General features: G+C 39.6%; 1 protein-coding gene across 1 annotated transcript in view; it reads left to right on the top strand.

Moving 5' to 3' along the window:
* Positions 1-18245, top strand: part of itih2 (inter-alpha-trypsin inhibitor heavy chain 2) — a 48276-nt gene that overhangs the window by 29165 nt on the left and 866 nt on the right. Inside the window, exons 7-20 of the mRNA XM_041780867.1 lie at positions 716-823; positions 1212-1340; positions 1624-1740; positions 2086-2254; positions 2334-2459; positions 2721-2902; positions 3025-3210; positions 4099-4238; positions 4318-4490; positions 7081-7230; positions 7311-7424; positions 9275-9473; positions 9623-9795; positions 10236-10347. Coding sequence (XP_041636801.1) covers positions 716-823; positions 1212-1340; positions 1624-1740; positions 2086-2254; positions 2334-2459; positions 2721-2902; positions 3025-3210; positions 4099-4238; positions 4318-4490; positions 7081-7230; positions 7311-7424; positions 9275-9473; positions 9623-9795; positions 10236-10347 — 2078 coding nt within the window. The remainder of the gene's footprint in view (positions 1-715; positions 824-1211; positions 1341-1623; positions 1741-2085; positions 2255-2333; positions 2460-2720; positions 2903-3024; positions 3211-4098; positions 4239-4317; positions 4491-7080; positions 7231-7310; positions 7425-9274; positions 9474-9622; positions 9796-10235; positions 10348-18245) is intronic.

The raw sequence follows: 18245 nt of genomic DNA, 5'->3' as shown, positions 1-18245 counted from the left end.
TGACAGAGACCACGTGATCCATCTTTGACAGAGACCACGTGATCCATCTTTGACAGAGACCACGTGGTCCATCTTTGACAGAGACCACGTGATCCATCTTTGACAGAGACCACGTGATCCATCTTTGACAGAGACCACGTCGTCCATCTTTGACAGAGACCACGTCGTCCATCTTTGACAGAGACCACGTGGTCCATCTTTGACAGAGATCACGTGGTCCATCTTTGACAGAGACCACGTGATCCATCTTTGACAGAGACCACGTCATCCATCTTTGACAGAGACCACGTCATCCATCTTTGACAGAGACCACGTGGTCCATCTTTGACAGAGACCACGTGGTCCATCTTTGACAGAGACCACGTGATCCATCTTTGACAGAGACCACGTGGTCCATCTTTGACAGAGACCACGTGATCCATCTTTGACAGAGACCACGTGGTCCATCTTTGACAGAGACCACGTGGTCCATCTTTGACAGAGACCACGTGATCCATCTTTGACAGAGACCACGTGGTCCATCTTTGACAGAGACCACGTGATCCATCTTTGACAGAGACCACGTCATCCATCTTTGACAGAGACCACGTCATCCATCTTTGACAGAGACCACGTCATCCATCTTTGACAGAGACCACGTGATCCATCTTTGACAGAGACCACGTGATCCATCTGTAAAAAGTTCTTCTCCTATGTGTCACTCTGTCTCATGTAGGTGGACGTCTACATTTATGAGCCGAAGGGAATTTCCTCTGTCCACATCCCAAACACGCTTGGAGAGAGTTTTTCTAACCTGATCAGAGTGACCCAGACCAAAGACAAGGTAAGACCAGGAGGAGCTCAGAGAGACAGCATGACTTCACCATTCTTTGATTGTAGGTAGAAAATGTTTGTCAGAAATGAAGACCGAGGAACAGCTGTGAGAACAGGCCAGCTGAAGATGTAATCTAAACTTCAGTGTTTTAAAGTGGCCAACAGCTGGTCCTACATATATAGGAACCATCGCTACTGTTTCTGAGTACCAGTATCTAATGTTCCTCTAGAGTTTGATGTGATGAACCTTTTTTAGTACCAGTATCTAATGTTCCTCTAGAGTTTGATGTGATGAACCTTTTTTAGTACCAGTATCTAATGTTCCTCTAGAGTTTGATGTGATGAACCTTTTTTAGTACCAGTATTTATTCACTGTACCATGTTCTTTTTCTCTGCAGGCTCACGTTGTCTTTAAGCCGACCCTACAGCAGCAGAGAAAGTGTGATAACTGCACGGACAGCGCCATCGACGGCGTCTTTACCGTAAGATACGACGTGAACAGGGACAGCAACGCCGGGGAACTTCAGGTAGATCAGGAACTCGTCATACTGCAAGGGTTAAGATGTCATTCACTGACATGTAGGACTGCAGTATTATCAATAACTACAGCCTTATTAATGAACACACATAACTACAGCAGAATTCTAATATCTGATGACAGCATCATTGAACAACACTGATTAAAAGAATGATTATTTTTAGTTTAAAAAACTGGATTGACTTAAACTTGAAGCGTTATTGATGGCTGTTTAATCAAACATACAAACAGGAGTTTTTAAAGACAATAACCCTCTACGGATTTTCTTCCAGGTCTCAGACGGACACTTCGTCCAGTTCTTCGCCCCCTCTAACCTCTCCCCGCTCCCTAAAAACATCGTGTTTGTCATCGACGTCAGCGGCTCCATGTGGGGAGTCAAGATGAAGCAGGTAGGAGACCATCAGAGACGGTTCCATGGTTAGAGGTCGGTGGACTCTGACCGCCATCCCGTTCCCTTATGGTTAAATGTACCTAATTCTTTGAATAACACTGCCACCTGGTGGTCAGTTTGGAGAATGCATTGGCTGTTACCTCTAAACACAAAGGACCATTTTCAGCTGTCTCCCTCCCAGACCTAGACTCTTCAGATAACCCAGAATAATGATAGGATCATTAGAGGCCCCGCCTCCCACACTACTGCTGGATCCTCCTGGTACCTGACCAGTTAAACCCCAGTCTGACCAGTTAAAGCCCAGTCTGACCAGTTAAAGCCCAGTCTGACTCTTCTTTTCCAGACTGTGGAGGCCATGAAGGCCATTTTGGACGACCTGACCATCGATGATCACTTCAGCATCATCGACTTCAACCACAATGTCCGCTGCTGGAGCGAGGAGATGGTCCCCGCCTCAACCATTCAGATTGCAGACGCCAAGAATTACATACAGAACATCAAACCCAACGGAGGTACCGAAACGTTCTCTGTAATTTACTCAGAAAGAGTCTTTAAATACTCTAAATATAATCCTCTGGTCTCTGACTCCAGGAACAAACATCAACGAGGCCCTGATGAGAGCCGTTCAGATGCTGGTTAGAGCGTCCAACCAGGGACTCATCGACCCTCGATCTGTCTCCATGATCATTCTTGTGTCTGATGGAGACCCGACTGTAGGTAAGACTGCCGGACCGGTCCATCAGCTGGTGCCAGTCCTTCTCAGGAAATAAATGGACCAGGGCATCTTCTCATCCCAGTGTGCCGAACCTTTGTCCTAAATGATGTTGATGAAAGTTTTCTTATCTGAGTTTTAATCACAAAGTTGGACAAATCTGAGCGGTAGTTGTAAATCCCTAATCCTAAATATTAAAAATAATGACTAATCCTAGTTTAAAGGCTTTGTCAGTGAAACTGGATTAACGGGCTGATTCCTCACAGGTGAGATCAGGCTCAGAACCATCCAGAAGAACGTGAAGCGAGTGATGAGGGAGGAGTATTCTCTCTTCTCATTGGGTATCGGCTTTGACGTGGACTATGACTTCCTAGAGCGTATCGCCATGGAGAACAGGGGCATGGCTCAGAGGATCTACGCCAACCACGACGCCGCTGAGCAGCTCCGGGTAAGAGGATGGTCAGGGATGAAGTCTAGATGATAGGGGCACCGTAGGTTCATCTGTTCCTTTCTGATGTCTGATGGTGACCTGCTGCATGGTGGGTATCTCCTTTGACCCTCTCCCCACAGATGTTCTACAGCCAGGTCTCATCCCCCCTGCTGAGACAGATCACCATCCAGTTTCCAGAAGACTCCGTCTCTGAGGTCACACAGAACAGCTTCGATAAATTCTTCAGTGGCTCAGAGATCGTGGTAGCGGGGAAGGTGCTGCCATCGGACAGTAACACGCTGACCAGCTTCACCACCGCCGCCGCCGTGAGTCAGACCAGAGATAAACCCGAGACCCTGGTAGAGGCTCTAAAACCAGATCAATAAACCCGAGACCCTGGTAGAGGCTCTAAGACCAGATCAATAAACCCGAGACCCTGGTAGAGGCTCTAAAACAAGATCAATAAACCCGAGACCCTGGTAGAGGCTCTAAAACCAGATCAATAAACCCGAGGCCCTGGTAGAGGCTCTAAAACCAGATCAATAAACCCGAGACCCTGGTAGAGGCTCTAAAACCAGATCAATAAACCCGAGGCCCTGGTAGAGGCTCTAAAACCAGATCAATAAACCCGAGACCCTGGTAGAGGCTCTAAGACCAGATCAATAAACCCGAGACCCTGGTAGAGGCTCTAAAACCAGATCAATAAACCCGAGGCCCTGGTAGAGGCTCTAAGACCAGATCAATAAACCCGAGGCCCTGGTAGAGGCTCTAAAACCAGATCAATAAACCCGAGGCCCTGGTAGAGGCTCTAAGACCAGATCAATAAACCCGAGACCCTGGTAGAGGCTCTAAGACCAGATCAATAAACCCGAGACCCTGGTAGAGGCTCTAAGACCAGATCAATAAACCCGAGGCCCTGGTAGAGGCTCTAAAACCAGATCAATAAACCCGAGACCCTGGTAGAGGCTCTAAAACCAGATCAATAAACCCGAGACCCTGGTAGAGGCTCTAAGACCAGATCAATAAACCCGAGACCCTGGTAGAGGCTCTAAAACCAGATCAATAAACCCGAGGCCCTGGTAGAGGCTCTAAGACCAGATCAATAAACCAGAGACCCTGACAGAGGCTCTAAGACCAGATCAATATACCAGAGACCCTGATACTTATCCTCCAGTATTTAGACCCAGCAGAATCTGTGGTCCATGTCATTCCAGGCCCGTCTGGACATCCGGCTGGAGACCGAAGCGGACACCATGGAGCTGGACCAGGAGCTGGCCAAGCAGCAGCACTCGTTCACGGGCTTTGCCAAGCAGCTGTGGGCCTACATGACGGTCAAACAGCTGATATCTGAAAGGTAGAAGACCAGAGGAGATGATCGGACTCAGAGCCATGTCTGTAAAACTTGTTTTCACTGTTCCTTGTCTCTCCTTCAGGGCTTTGGCTCCCTCCGCCGCCAAGAAGAGGAAGATCACTCAGAGGATCATGGCGCTGGCCGTAGAGCATCAGTTCGTCACTCCTCTCACTGCCATGTTGGTAGAGAGCGAGGACGCCACGGAGAGGCTGCTGGCCGACTTCCCCAAAGACCCCAAACACGGCTGCTGCTCAGGTACGTAGAAGTCCTCGCCATCAAACCCGTCTAGACGGGTCACTGATCCGTGGAAGCATGTTTGGATTTATAAGACGGGATAGCACGCCAAAAAGCAGCACAGGAAATACTAGGACCATGGTGGATCAGCAGGATTAAACCAAAGCCAGACCCATCTAGCCCAGGATTATTGGAGACTGGAGGAGGATTTACCATAAACCTTTATGAATCACATGAAGATGATAAAAACGAGGCTGTCATTAATAATACCTCATCATGAGGAGGGTAATTGAGAGATTTAAAAACAGCAGAGACTCTCTGAGGAAGAAGGAAAACCCAGAACAATCCAGAACAATCCAGAATGATCCAGGATAATCCAGAATGATCCAATACAATCCAAAATGATCCAGAACAATCCAGAATGATCCAGGATAATCCAGAATAATCCAGAATGATCCAGGATAATCCAGAACAATCCAGAATGATCCAGGATAATCCAGAATAATCCAGAATGATCCAGAATAATCCAGAATGATCCAGAATGGTCCAGGATAATCCAGAATAATCCAGAATGATCCAGAATGATCCAGGATAATCCAGAATGATCCAGAATGATCCAGGATAATCTAGAATAATCCAGAATGATCCAGAATAATCCAGAATAATCCAGAATGATCCAGAATCATTCAGAATAATCCAGAATGATCCAGAATAGTCAAAATAATACAGAGTAGTCCAGAATAATTCAGAATGATCCAGAATAGTCCAGAATGATCCAGAATAGTCCAGAATAATCCAGAATAATCCAGAATGATCCAGAATAGTCCAGAATGACCCAGAATAGTCCAGAATGATCCAGAATAGTCCAGAATAATCCAGTTTAATCAAGAATGATCCAGAATAGTCCAGAATGATCCAGAATAGTCCAGAATGATCCAGAATACTCCAGAATAGTCCAAAATAGTCCAGAATGATCCAGAATAATCCAGAATAATCCAGAGTAGTCTAGAATAATCCAGAATATTCAAGAATAGTCCAGAATAATCCAGAATAGTGCAGAATAATCCAGCATAATCCAGAATAATCCAGAATAGTCCAGGATAATCCAGAATAATCCAGAATGATTCAGAATAATCCAGAATGATCCAGAATGATCCAGAATATTCCAGGATAATCCAGAATAATCCAGAATGATCCAGAATGATCCAGAATAATCCAGAATGATCCAGAATAATCCAGAATGATCAAGAATAGTCAAAATAATACAGAGTAGTCCAGAATAATTCAGAATAGTCCAGAATGATCCAGAATAATCCAGAATAATCCAGAAAAATCCAGAATGATCCAGAATAGTCCAGAATGATACAGAATGATCCAGAATAATCCAGAATGATCCAGAATAATCCAGAATAATCCAGAATGATCCAGAATAGTCAAAATAATACAGAGTAGTCCAGAATAATCCAGAATGATCCAGAATAGTCCAGAATGATCCAGAATAGTCCAGAATAATCCAGAATAATCCAGAATGATCCAGAATAGTCCAGAATGATCCAGAATGATCCAGGATAATCCAGAATAATCCAGAATGATCCAATACAATCCAAAATGATCCAGAATGATCTAGGATAATCCAGAATAATCCAGAATGATCCAGAATAATCCAGAAAAATACAGAATAATCCAGAATGATACAGAGTAGTCCAGAATAATCCAGAATGATCCAGAATGATCCAGAATAGTCCAGAATAATCCAGAATGATCCAGAATAGTCCAGAATGATCCAGAATAATCCAGAATAATCCAGAATGATCCAGAATAATCCAGAATGATCCAGAATAGTCCAGAATGATCCAGGATACTCCAGAATATTCCAGAATGATCCAGAATAGTCCAGAATGATCCAGAATAATCCAGAATGATCCAGAATAGTCCAGAATAATCCAGAATAATCCAGAATAATCCAGAATGATTCAGAATAGTCCACAATGATACAGAATAGTCCAAAATAGTCCAGAATGATCCAGAATAGTGCTGAATAATCCAGAATAGTCTAGAATAATCCAGAATATTCAAGAATAGTCCAGAATAATCCAGAATAGTCCAGAACAATCCAGAATAATCCAGAATGTTCCAGAATAGTCCAGGATAATCCAGAATAATCCAGAATGATCCAGAATAATCCAGAATGATCCAGAATAATCCAGAATTATCCAGAATAATCCAGAATGATCCAGGATAATCCAGAATAATCCAGAATGATCCAGAATGATCCAGAATAATCCAGAATGATCCAGAATAATCCAGAATAATCCAGAATAGTCTAGAATAATCCAGAATATTCAAGAATAGTCCAGAATGATCCAGAATGACCCAGAAGATTTCAACATCTAACATCTCACTTCAATCCAGAGAAGAAGAATGATAAAATGGAAAAGACATTGATAATATGTGATAACAATGATAATATCTTTATTATGATGACACGATGAGAGATCTTCACAGTCAGATGATCAGATCCACCAGAATCCTTAGAAACATCCAGAAACCAGACTGGTCCTAAGACCTGGTCCAGGTTTCTCCTTACTGGTTCTTGTCCTCGTGTTCATAGGAATGTCAGGTGGCACAGCGTCCTCTAATCTGGCTCCAGTCCGAGTCGTCTACCAGCCTCCACCCTGGGTCCAGATTACTACAGCAGCCACACCCAGTGAGGCCGCCAAGGGTCCGGAGGAGCTGGCAGTGCCTCAGCAGATCAATCTAGGTAACCATGGTGATTTCTGCGTACTTTAATGGTGTGGAATGCGAAGGCTGATCTTTCCGTAACGGTTGTTTCTCCTTCAGTGGACAACGATCCTCACTTCATCGTCCACCTGCCCAGGGACGACACCTACGTCTGCTTCAACATCGACTCCAAACCGGGCCACATCCTCAACCTGGTGTCTGACCCTGGAACAGGTACTGGACCCCTCTACCATGAGTCCAATATCGGTGGTTTGATTCAGGATTAGAAAATCCAAATAGACCCAGACCGTCTGTTCCCTCTGTCCCCTAAAACACAGAGGTTTATTAGTCAGACGGTGAAACGTGAGTTTGGTCCAGAGTCTGGGTCGGTTCAGAGCTAAAGCAACTGATTTAAACAGTCCTCTTTACTGCTGCTCTACCAGGACGGTATCCTGGAGAATCTGGTGTTTATCTAAACTTTTCTAGCTTTGTTCATTAGCCGTTAGCATCTAACCTCCAATGTCCACGTACACAAACTGCACCGCGAACCACCGGCAGATCGCTCCCTCTCTAGTCTATCAGAGCATTTCTACGGCCGGCATTCCAGACCGGCAGCGCATGCCTGGACTGACCCTTCGCTCCGCTTCATTCGAGATTCCCTGCAAGTCTATTTTCAGTGCCGGCCGCTGCCAAAATGTGTCATTACCCGTCGATCAGAAAGCTCCAAACAGGAAGTCACAAGCGTAGAATATCCGGTTCTTTCAAATAAAACACAGTGCACGGACTCCTGATCGTAAATCAATCACAGAAACCAGAAACATTTGACCGTTCATTCAGTAATAATTAAAGTATCCCTGTTCTATGCTACTGTTGGACCGAAGTCGACAGCTGATGAAGAGCCAGCTTAAGATTAAATAATAGTCTATACTATCCTACCTCACAGTTTCCAATAAATATGTCTCATCCTGCAACAAGAGCAAAGGGTCACCGAGAGGTCAGTGGGTCACAGGGCTACAACGGTGCCATTGACAAGGAAAAGTTCATTTTTGAGGGCATTTAGCCAAAGAATTTGACATAAAACCACAGATCCCAAAGAAAATAATTTAAGAGATTAAACCAACACTGAGCTTTTAAAGACGTTTTTCCAGACATCAGGATGGAATTTGTCAAGATCTGATCATTAGAGAGGGTTATCTCTTTCTTTTACAGTCCTAATGCTAAGCTACAAGCTAACTGTCCTCCTGCTGTAGGGTCTATATACGGACATATTTAAGTGAATAGTTTCTATTTTTTGTATTTTCTTGCTGTCTTCAGGGAAACAAAAGAAATGAAAGGTTAACCTTGAGTTTGACAAGTAAAAGTAATGTTAAAACTGGCCATCGTTTGGGTCAGGCTTTAATTTTACTGTTACTTTACTAGACATACTCCTGAAGCCATTATACCGATGAAAATACATATTTTAGTTTTCTGTGACACATTAAACATTGTCTTACCTCCATATTTAGTACCAGTGTGTTTAAATAGACCATGATATTTAGGGCCTGAGCTCTGAGGTGGAGGACCCTGTAGAGGTTGTTAGGATTCAGTACAGGGAGATCTAAAAAAAAAAGTCTGCTGGAGCAAAACTGTAACTCCAACAGAAGATCCTCCGTTTTCAGCCATCAGCCAAAGACCAAATGTTTCGTCTTGCTCCAGGGGTCATACTTGATTGTCCCTGTTCACTTTTTTACTCCGTGAGAGTTTTCAAATTTGGCGGCCTTAACATATCCTAGAAGTCTTGATATTTGGCACATGCATGGGGCCTGGTGAAGAATTTGATATTTTAATAGTTTTTGACATGAGAGATGGGAACTGACTCACTAGCCTCCCCTTAAACTGGCCTCAAAGTTCAGCACTTTAAGGCTATTTAACCTATTGAAACGAAATTTTGCACATGTATTCATGCAGATTCCCTACAGGAAGTTTGCCATTTTGAACCAACGTGTAAAAGTTGGTGTTTTTTGCCATGTTCAGGGGTCCTTTGAGGATGAACTCTTACATTTTCAGTGATTTGACCCTCCTCTTCATCATCTTTGTACTTTAAGGTTTGGTGGTAAACGGTCAGCTGATTGGGTCAAAGAGGATGCTTAAAAGTAAGCTAAGGACCTACTTTGGCACCATCTCTGTCTACTACCAGCCTGATGGAGTCAGCGTGACCATCAGTACTGACAGCATCGCCATGACCGACGGCAACAACAACCACTCTTTCACCTGGGGGGCCACGGCTGACATCGCACAGGACGGGTAACTCCTCACCGCCTGTTCTCATCCCTAAATGCTCCGTGTCCCGTTTGGTCAACAGTTATAGATATATCTAATTAGTACAGAACATTGGTAATGGCATTAGTAGTTAACATGGTTTTGTTGTGTATCTTTATTTTTGTGTGTTCTAGTGTGAGGATTTCCATCGTGAAGAACTCCCACGTTTCCATCTCCATCAATCATCACATCCACATGATGATTCTACTTCATCGTGTGTGGAAGAAACATCCCGTTAACGTTGATTTCCTTGGTATCTACATTCCCAACGAAAACCAGTACTCACCTCTGGTCCACGGACTCATCGGTACGTTCACATGGAGCAACATAATCAATCAACTAGAAAAGCACTCGGAGAGCCAGACCTCCGCCATTAGCCCTATCTCCCAATAGTAAAGAATCCTTGAAAAAATTCCTGGATCCAGACGGTGATCCGGATCAGTCCCAAAATCTAATCAGTTCTTCCTTATGCCATTTCTGACGTTTCCTGAAAATTTCCTCCAAATCTGTCCATAACTTTTTGAGTTATGTTGCTAACAAACTAAATTACTAACAAACCCTGCCGATCACATGACCTCGCAGATTTACAGGCAAGAGGGGGAAACCCTCCCCCCCCTCAAAGAGCTTTAACCCTCCTCACTGATCGCTGCTGCAGGGGGACTGGGGGCATCTAGGCAGACCTGTTTTGTTGAAACTAAACTGACTGAGCTAAATTATTCTGATTTTACCCTGCCTCTCCCCCTACAGGCCAGTTTCACCGAGAGCTAGATCTTACTGTGTTTGACCTTCATGAGGGCGCCGACCCTCAGAAGAAGGAGGCCACCATGGAAGTGAAGGGGAACCGTCTGAAGGTCACCAGGTAGGTTAGAACAAGGGGGGTGGGTGGCAACCTTTTGACGGCTGGGATTGGAAAAAAGGCAGTAATGACTCAGCATTTCAGTGTTTTAGGTTGAAGTAAAAACCAATGACTCAGCGTTTCTGTGTTAATATTAATGACTCAGCGTTTCTGTCTTAATATTAATGACTCAGCGTTTCTGTCTTAATGTTAATGACTCAGTGTTTCTGTTAATGTTAATGACTCAGCGTTTCTGTGTTAATGTTAATGACTCAGCGTTTCTGTTAATGTTAATGACTCAGCTTTTCTGTGTTAATGTTAATGACTCAGCATTTCTGTGTTAATGTTAATGACTCAGCGTTTCTGTTAATGTTAATGACTCAGCATTTCTTTTAATGTTAATGACTCAGCATTTCTGTGTTAATGTTAATGACTCAGCGTTTCTGTGTTAATGTTAATGACTCAGCGTTTCTGTTAATGTTAATGACTCAGCATTTCTTTTAATGTTAATGACTCAGCTTTTCTGTCTTAATGTTAACGACTCAGCATTTCTGTCTTAATGTTAATGACTCAGCGTTTCTGTGTTAATGTTAATGACTCAGCGTTTCTGTAAATGTTAATGACTCAGCATTTCTGTGTTAATGTTAATGACTCAGCGTTTCTGTGTTAATGTTAATGACTCAGCGTTTCTGTGTTAATGTTAATGACTCAGCGTTTCTGTGTTAATGTTAATGACTCAGCGTTTCTGTGTTAATGTTAATGACTCAGCGTTTCTGTTAATGTTAATGACTCAGCTTTTCTGTGTTAATGTTAATGACTCAGCATTTCTGTGTTAATGTTAATGACTCAGCGTTTCTGTTAATGTTAATGACTCAGCATTTCTTTTAATGTTAATGACTCAGCATTTCTGTGTTAATGTTAATGACTCAGCGTTTCTGTGTTAATGTTAATGACTCAGCGTTTCTGTTAATGTTAATGACTCAGCATTTCTTTTAATGTTAATGACTCAGCGTTTCTGTCTTAATGTTAATGACTCAGCGTTTCTGTCTTAATGTTAATGACTCAGCTTTTCTGTCTTAATGTTAACGACTCAGCATTTCTGTCTTAATGTTAATGACTCAGCGTTTCTGTGTTAATGTTAATGACTCAGCGTTTCTGTAAATGTTAATGACTCAGCATTTCTGTGTTAATGTTAATGACTCAGCGTTTCTGTGTTAATGTTAATGACTCAGCGTTTCTGTGTTAATGTTAATGACTCAGCGTTTCTGTGTTAATGTTAATGACTCAGCGTTTCTGTGTTAATGTTAATGACTCAGCGTTTCTGTAAATGTTAATGACTCAGCATTTCTGTGTTAATGTTAATGACTCAGCGTTTCTGTGTTAATGTTAATGACTCAGCGTTTCTTTTAATGTTAATGACTCAGCATTTCTGTGTTAATGTTAATGACTCAGCGTTTCTGTGTTAATGTTAATGACTCAGCGTTTCTGTGTTAATGTTAATGACTCAGCGTTTCTTTTAATGTTAATGACTCAGCATTTCTGTGTTAATGTTAATGACTCAGCGTTTCTGTTAATGTTAATGACTCAGCATTTCTGTGTTAATGTTAATGACTCAGCGTTTCTGTGTTAATGTTAATGACTCAGCATTTCTGTGTTAATGTTAATGACTCAGCATTTCTGTCTTAATGTTAATGACTCAGCATTTCTGTCTTAATGTTAATGACTCAGCGTTTCTGTAAATGTTAATGACTCAGCGTTTCTGTAAATGTTAATGACTCTGTTTCTGTTAATGTTAATGACTCAGCATTTCTGTGTTAATGTTAATGACTCAGCGTTTCTGTAAATGTCAATGACTCAGCGTTTCTGTTAATGTTAATGACTCAGCAGTTCTGTGTTAATGTTAATGACTCAGCGTTTCTGTAAATGTTAATGACTCAGCGTTTCTGTGTTAATGTTAATGACTCAGCGTTTCTGTAAATGTTAATGACTCAGCGTTTCTGTAAATGTTAATGACTCAGCATTTCTGTGTTAATGTTAATGACTCAGCGTTTCTGTGTTAATGTTAATGACTCAGCATTTCAGTGTTTTAGGTTGAAGTAAAAACCAATGACTCAGCGTTTCTGTAAATGTTAATGACTCAGCGTTTCTGTGTTAATATTAACTACAGCGTTTCTGTGTTAATGTTAATGACTCAGCGTTTCGGTTAATATTAATGACTCAGCTTTTCTGTTAATGTTAATGACTCAGCTTTTCTGTTAATATTAATGACTCAGCTTTTCTGTGTTAATGTTAATGACTCAGCGTTTCTGTGTTTTTGTTGATGACTCAGCTTTTCTGTGTTAATGTTAATGACTCAGCGTTTCTGTGTTAATATTAACTACAGCGTTTCTGTGTTAATGTTAATGACTCAGCGTTTCTGTGTTAATATTAACTACAGCGTTTCTGTGTTAATGTTAATGACTCAGCGTTTCTGTGTTTTTGTTGATGACTCAGCTTTTCTGTGTTAATGTTAATGACTCAGCGTTTCTGTGTTAATATTAACTACAGCGTTTCTGTGTTAATGTTAATGACTCAGCGTTTCTGTGTTAATATTAACTACAGCGTTTCGGTTAATATTAATGACTCAGCTTTTCTGTTAATGTTAATGACTCAGCTTTTCTGTGTTAATGTTAATGACTCAGCGTTTCTGTGTTTTTGTTGATGACTCAGCTTTTCTGTGTTAATGTTAATAACTCAGCGTTTCTCTGTTAATGTTAATGACTCAGCGTTTCTGTGTTTTTGTTGATGACTCAGCTTTTCTGTGTTAATGTTAATAACTCAGCTTTTCTCTGTTAATGTTAATGACTCAGCTTTTCTGTGTTAATGTTAATGACTCAGCGTTTCTGTGTTAATGTTAATGACTCAGCGTTTCTGTGTTAATGTTAATGACTCAGCGTTTCTGTGTTAATGTTAATGACTCAGCGTTTCTGTTAATGTTAATGACTCAGCTTTTCTGTGTTAATGTTAATGACTCAGCGTTTCTGTGTTAATGTTAATGACAGCGTTTCTATGTTAATGTTAATGACTCAGCATTTCTGTGTTAATGTTAATGACTCAGCGTTTCTGTGTTAATGTTAATGACTCAATGTTTCTGTTAATGTTAATGACAGCGTTTCTGTGTTAATGTTAATGACAGCGTTTCTGTGTTAATGTTAATGACAGCGTTTCTGTGTTAATTTTAATGACTCAGCGTTTCTGTGTTAATGTTAATGACTCAGCGTTTCTGTGTTAATGTTAATGACTCAATGTTTCTGTTAATGTTAATGACAGCGTTTCTGTGTTAATGTTAATGACAGCGTTTCTGTGTTAATGTTAATGACAGCGTTTCTGTGTTAATGTTAATGACTCAGTGTTTCTGTGTTAATGTTAATGACTCAATGTTTCTGTTAATGTTAATGACAGCGTTTCTGTGTTAATGTTAATGACTCAGCGTTTCTGTGTTAATGTTAATGACTCATCGTTTCTGTGTTAATGTTAATGACAGCGTTTCTGTGTTTATGTTAATGACTCAGCTTTTCTGTGTTAATGTTAATGACTCAGCGTTTCTGTGTTAATGTTAATGACTCAGCTTTTCTGTGTTAATGTTAATGACTCAGCGTTTCTGTGTTAATGTTAATGACTCATCTTTTCTGTGTTAATGTTAATGACTCAGCGTTTCTGTGTTTTTGTTGATGACTCAGCTTTTCTGTGTTAATGTTAATGACTCAGCGTTTCTCTGTTAATGTTAATGACTCAGCGTTTCTGTTAATGTTAATGACTCAGCTTTTCTGTGTTAATGTTAATGACTCAGCTTTTCTGTGTTAATGTTAATGACTCAGCATTTCTGTCTTAATGTTAATGACTCAGCATTTCTGTGTTAATGTTAATGACTCAGCGTTTCTCTGTTAATGTTAATGACTCAGCGTTTCTGTAAATGTTAATGACTCAGCATTTCTGTGTTAATGTTAATGACTCAGCGTTTCTTTTAATGTTAATGACTCAGCGTTTCTTTTAATGTTAATGACTCAGCATTTCTGTCTTAATGTTAATGACTCAGCATTTCTGTGTTAATGTTAATGACTCAGCGTTTCTTTTAATGTTAATGACTCAGCGTTTCTTTTAATGTTAATGACTCAGCATTTCTGTCTTAATGTTAATGACTCAGCATTTCTGTGTTAATGTTAATGACTCAGCGTTTCTGTGTTAATGTTAATGACTCAGCGTTTCTTTTAATGTTAATGACTCAGCATTTCTGTGTTAATGTTAATGACTCAGCGTTTCTGTTCTTGTTAATGACTCAGCATTTCTGTGTTAATGTTAATGACTCAGCGTTTCTGTGTTAATGTTAATGACTCAGCATTTCTGTGTTAATGTTAATGACTCAGCATTTCTGTCTTAATGTTAATGACTCAGCATTTCTGTGTTAATGTTAATGACTCAGCGTTTCTCTGTTAATGTTAATGACTCAGCGTTTCTGTAAATGTTAATGACTCAGCATTTCTGTGTTAATGTTAATGACTCAGCGTTTCTTTTAATGTTAATGACTCAGCGTTTCTTTTAATGTTAATGACTCAGCATTTCTGTCTTAATGTTAATGACTCAGCGTTTCTTTTAATGTTAATGACTCAGCATTTCTGTCTTAATGTTAATGACTCAGCATTTCTGTGTTAATGTTAATGACTCAGCGTTTCTTTTAATGTTAATGACTCAGCGTTTCTTTTAATGTTAATGACTCAGCATTTCTGTCTTAATGTTAATGACTCAGCATTTCTGTGTTAATGTTAATGACTCAGCGTTTCTGTGTTAATGTTAATGACTCAGCGTTTCTTTTAATGTTAATGACTCAGCATTTCTGTGTTAATGTTAATGACTCAGCGTTTCTGTTCTTGTTAATGACTCAGCATTTCTGTGTTAATGTTAATGACTCAGCGTTTCTGTGTTAATGTTAATGACTCAGCTTTTCTGTGTTAATGTTAATGACTCAGCATTTCTGTCTTAATGTTAATGACTCAGCATTTCTGTGTTAATGTTAATGACTCAGCGTTTCTGTTAATGTTAATGACTCAGCGTTTCTGTAAATGTTAATGACTCAGCATTTCTGTGTTAATGTTAATGACTCAGCGTTTCTTTTAATGTTAATGACTCAGCGTTTCTTTTAATGTTAATGACTCAGCATTTCTGTCTTAATGTTAATGACTCAGCATTTCTGTGTTAATGTTAATGACTCAGCGTTTCTTTTAATGTTAATGACTCAGCGTTTCTTTTAATGTTAATGACTCAGCATTTCTGTCTTAATGTTAATGACTCAGCATTTCTGTGTTAATGTTAATGACTCAGCGTTTCTGTTCTTGTTAATGACTCAGCGTTTCTGTTCTTGTTAATGACTCAGCATTTCTGTCTTAATGTTAATGACTCAGCATTTCTGTGTTAATGTTAATGACTCAGCGTTTCTTTTAATGTTAATGACTCAGCGTTTCTTTTAATGTTAATGACTCAGCATTTCTGTCTTAATGTTAATGACTCAGCATTTCTGTGTTAATGTTAATGACTCAGCGTTTCTGTGTTAATGTTAATGACTCAGCGTTTCTTTTAATGTTAATGACTCAGCATTTCTGTGTTAATGTTAATGACTCAGCGTTTCTGTTCTTGTTAATGACTCAGCATTTCTGTGTTAATGTTAATGACTCAGCGTTTCTGTGTTAATGTTAATGACTCAGCATTTCTGTGTTAATGTTAATGACTCAGCATTTCTGTCTTAATGTTAATGACTCAGCATTTCTGTGTTAATGTTAATGACTCAGCGTTTCTCTGTTAATGTTAATGACTCAGCGTTTCTGTGTTAATGTTAATGACTCAGCATTTCAGTGTTTTAGGTTGAAGTAAAAACCAATGACTCAGCGTTTCTGTAAATGTTAATGACTCAGCGTTTCTGTGTTAATATTAACTACAGCGTTTCTGTGTTAATGTTAAAGACTCAGCGTTTCTGTGTTTTTGTTGATGACTCAGCTTTTCTGTGTTAATGTTAACTACAGCGTTTCTGTGTTAATGTTAATGACTCAGCGTTTCTGTGTTAATATTAACTACAGCGTTTCTGTGTTAATGTTAATGACTCAGCGTTTCGGTTAATATTAATGACTCAGCTTTTCTGTTAATGTTAATGACTCAGCGTTTCTGTTAATATTAATGACTCAGCTTTTCTGTTAATATTAATGACTCAGCTTTTCTGTGTTAATGTTAATGACTCAGCGTTTCTGTGTTTTTGTTAATGACTCAGCTTTTCTGTTAATATTAATGACTCAGCTTTTCTGTGTTAATGTTAATGACTCAGCGTTTCTGTGTTTTTGTTGATGACTCAGCTTTTCTGTGTTAATGTTAATAACTCAGCGTTTCTCTGTTAATGTTAATGACTCAGCTTTTCTCTGTTAATGTTAATGACTCAGCTTTTCTGTGTTAATGTTAATGACTCAGCGTTTCTGTGTTAATGTTAATGACTCAGCTTTTCTGTGTTTATGTTAATGACTCAGCGTTTCTGTTAATGTTAATGACTCAGCGTTTCTGTGTTAATGTTAATGACTCAGCGTTTCTGTGTTAATGTTAATGACTCAGCGTTTCTGTGTTAATGTTAATGACTCAGCGTTTCTGTTAATGTTAATGACTCAGCTTTTCTGTGTTATTGTTAATGACTCAGCGTTTCTGTGTTAATGTTAATGACTCAACGCTTCTGTGTTAATGTTAATGACTCAGTGTTTCTGTGTTAATGTTAATGACTCAGCGTTTCTGTTAATGTTAATGACTCAGCTTTTCTGTGTTAATGTTAATGACTCAGCGTTTCTGTGTTAATGTTAATGACAGCGTTTCTATGTTAATGTTAATGACTCAGCGTTTCTGTGTTAATGTTAATGACTCAGCGTTTCTGTGTTAATGTTAATGACTCAATGTTTCTGTTAATGTTAATGACAGCGTTTCTGTGTTAATGTTAATGACAGCGTTTCTGTGTTAATGTTAATGACAGCGTTTCTGTGTTAATTTTAATGACTCAGCCTTTCTGTGTTAATGTTAATGACTCAGCGTTTCTGTGTTAATGTTAATGACTCAATGTTTCTGTTAATGTTAATGACAGCGTTTCTGTGTTAATGTTAATGACAGCGTTTCTGTGTTAATGTTAATGACAGCGTTTCTGTGTTAATGTTAATGACTCAGTGTTTCTGTGTTAATGTTAATGACTCAGCGTTTCTGTGTTAATGTTAATGACTCAATGTTTCTGTTAATGTTAATGACAGCGTTTCTGTGTTAATGTTAATGACTCAGCGTTTCTGTGTTAATGTTAATGACTCAGCGTTTCTGTGTTAATGTTAATGACAGCGTTTCTGTGTTTATGTTAATGACTCAGCTTTTCTGTGTTAATGTTAATGACTCAGCGTTTCTGTGTTAATGTTAATGACTCAGCTTTTCTGTGTTAATGTTAATGACTCAGCGTTTCTGTGTTAATGTTAATGACTCATCTTTTCTGTGTTAATGTTAATGACTCAGCGTTTCTGTGTTTTTGTTGATGACTCAGCTTTTCTGTGTTAATGTTAATGACTCAGCGTTTCTCTGTTAATGTTAATGACTCAGCGTTTCTGTTAATGTTAATGACTCAGCTTTTCTGTGTTAATGTTAATGACTCAGCTTTTCTGTGTTAATGTTAATGACTCAGCTTTTCTGTGTTAATGTTAATGACTCAACGTTTCTGTGTTAATGTTAATGACTCAACGTTTCTGTGTTAATGTTAATGACTCATCGTTTCTGTGTTAATGTTAATGACTCATCGTTTCTGTGTTAATGTTAATGACTCAGCGTTTCTGTGTTAATGTTAATGACTCAACGTTTCTGTGTTAATGTTAATGACTCATCGTTTCTGTGTT

This window comes from Cheilinus undulatus, linkage group 23 (genome assembly GCF_018320785.1).
Source record: "Cheilinus undulatus linkage group 23, ASM1832078v1, whole genome shotgun sequence".
Lineage (NCBI taxonomy): Eukaryota > Metazoa > Chordata > Actinopteri > Labriformes > Labridae > Cheilinus > Cheilinus undulatus.
This window is presented reverse-complemented; position numbering and strand designations above follow the sequence as displayed.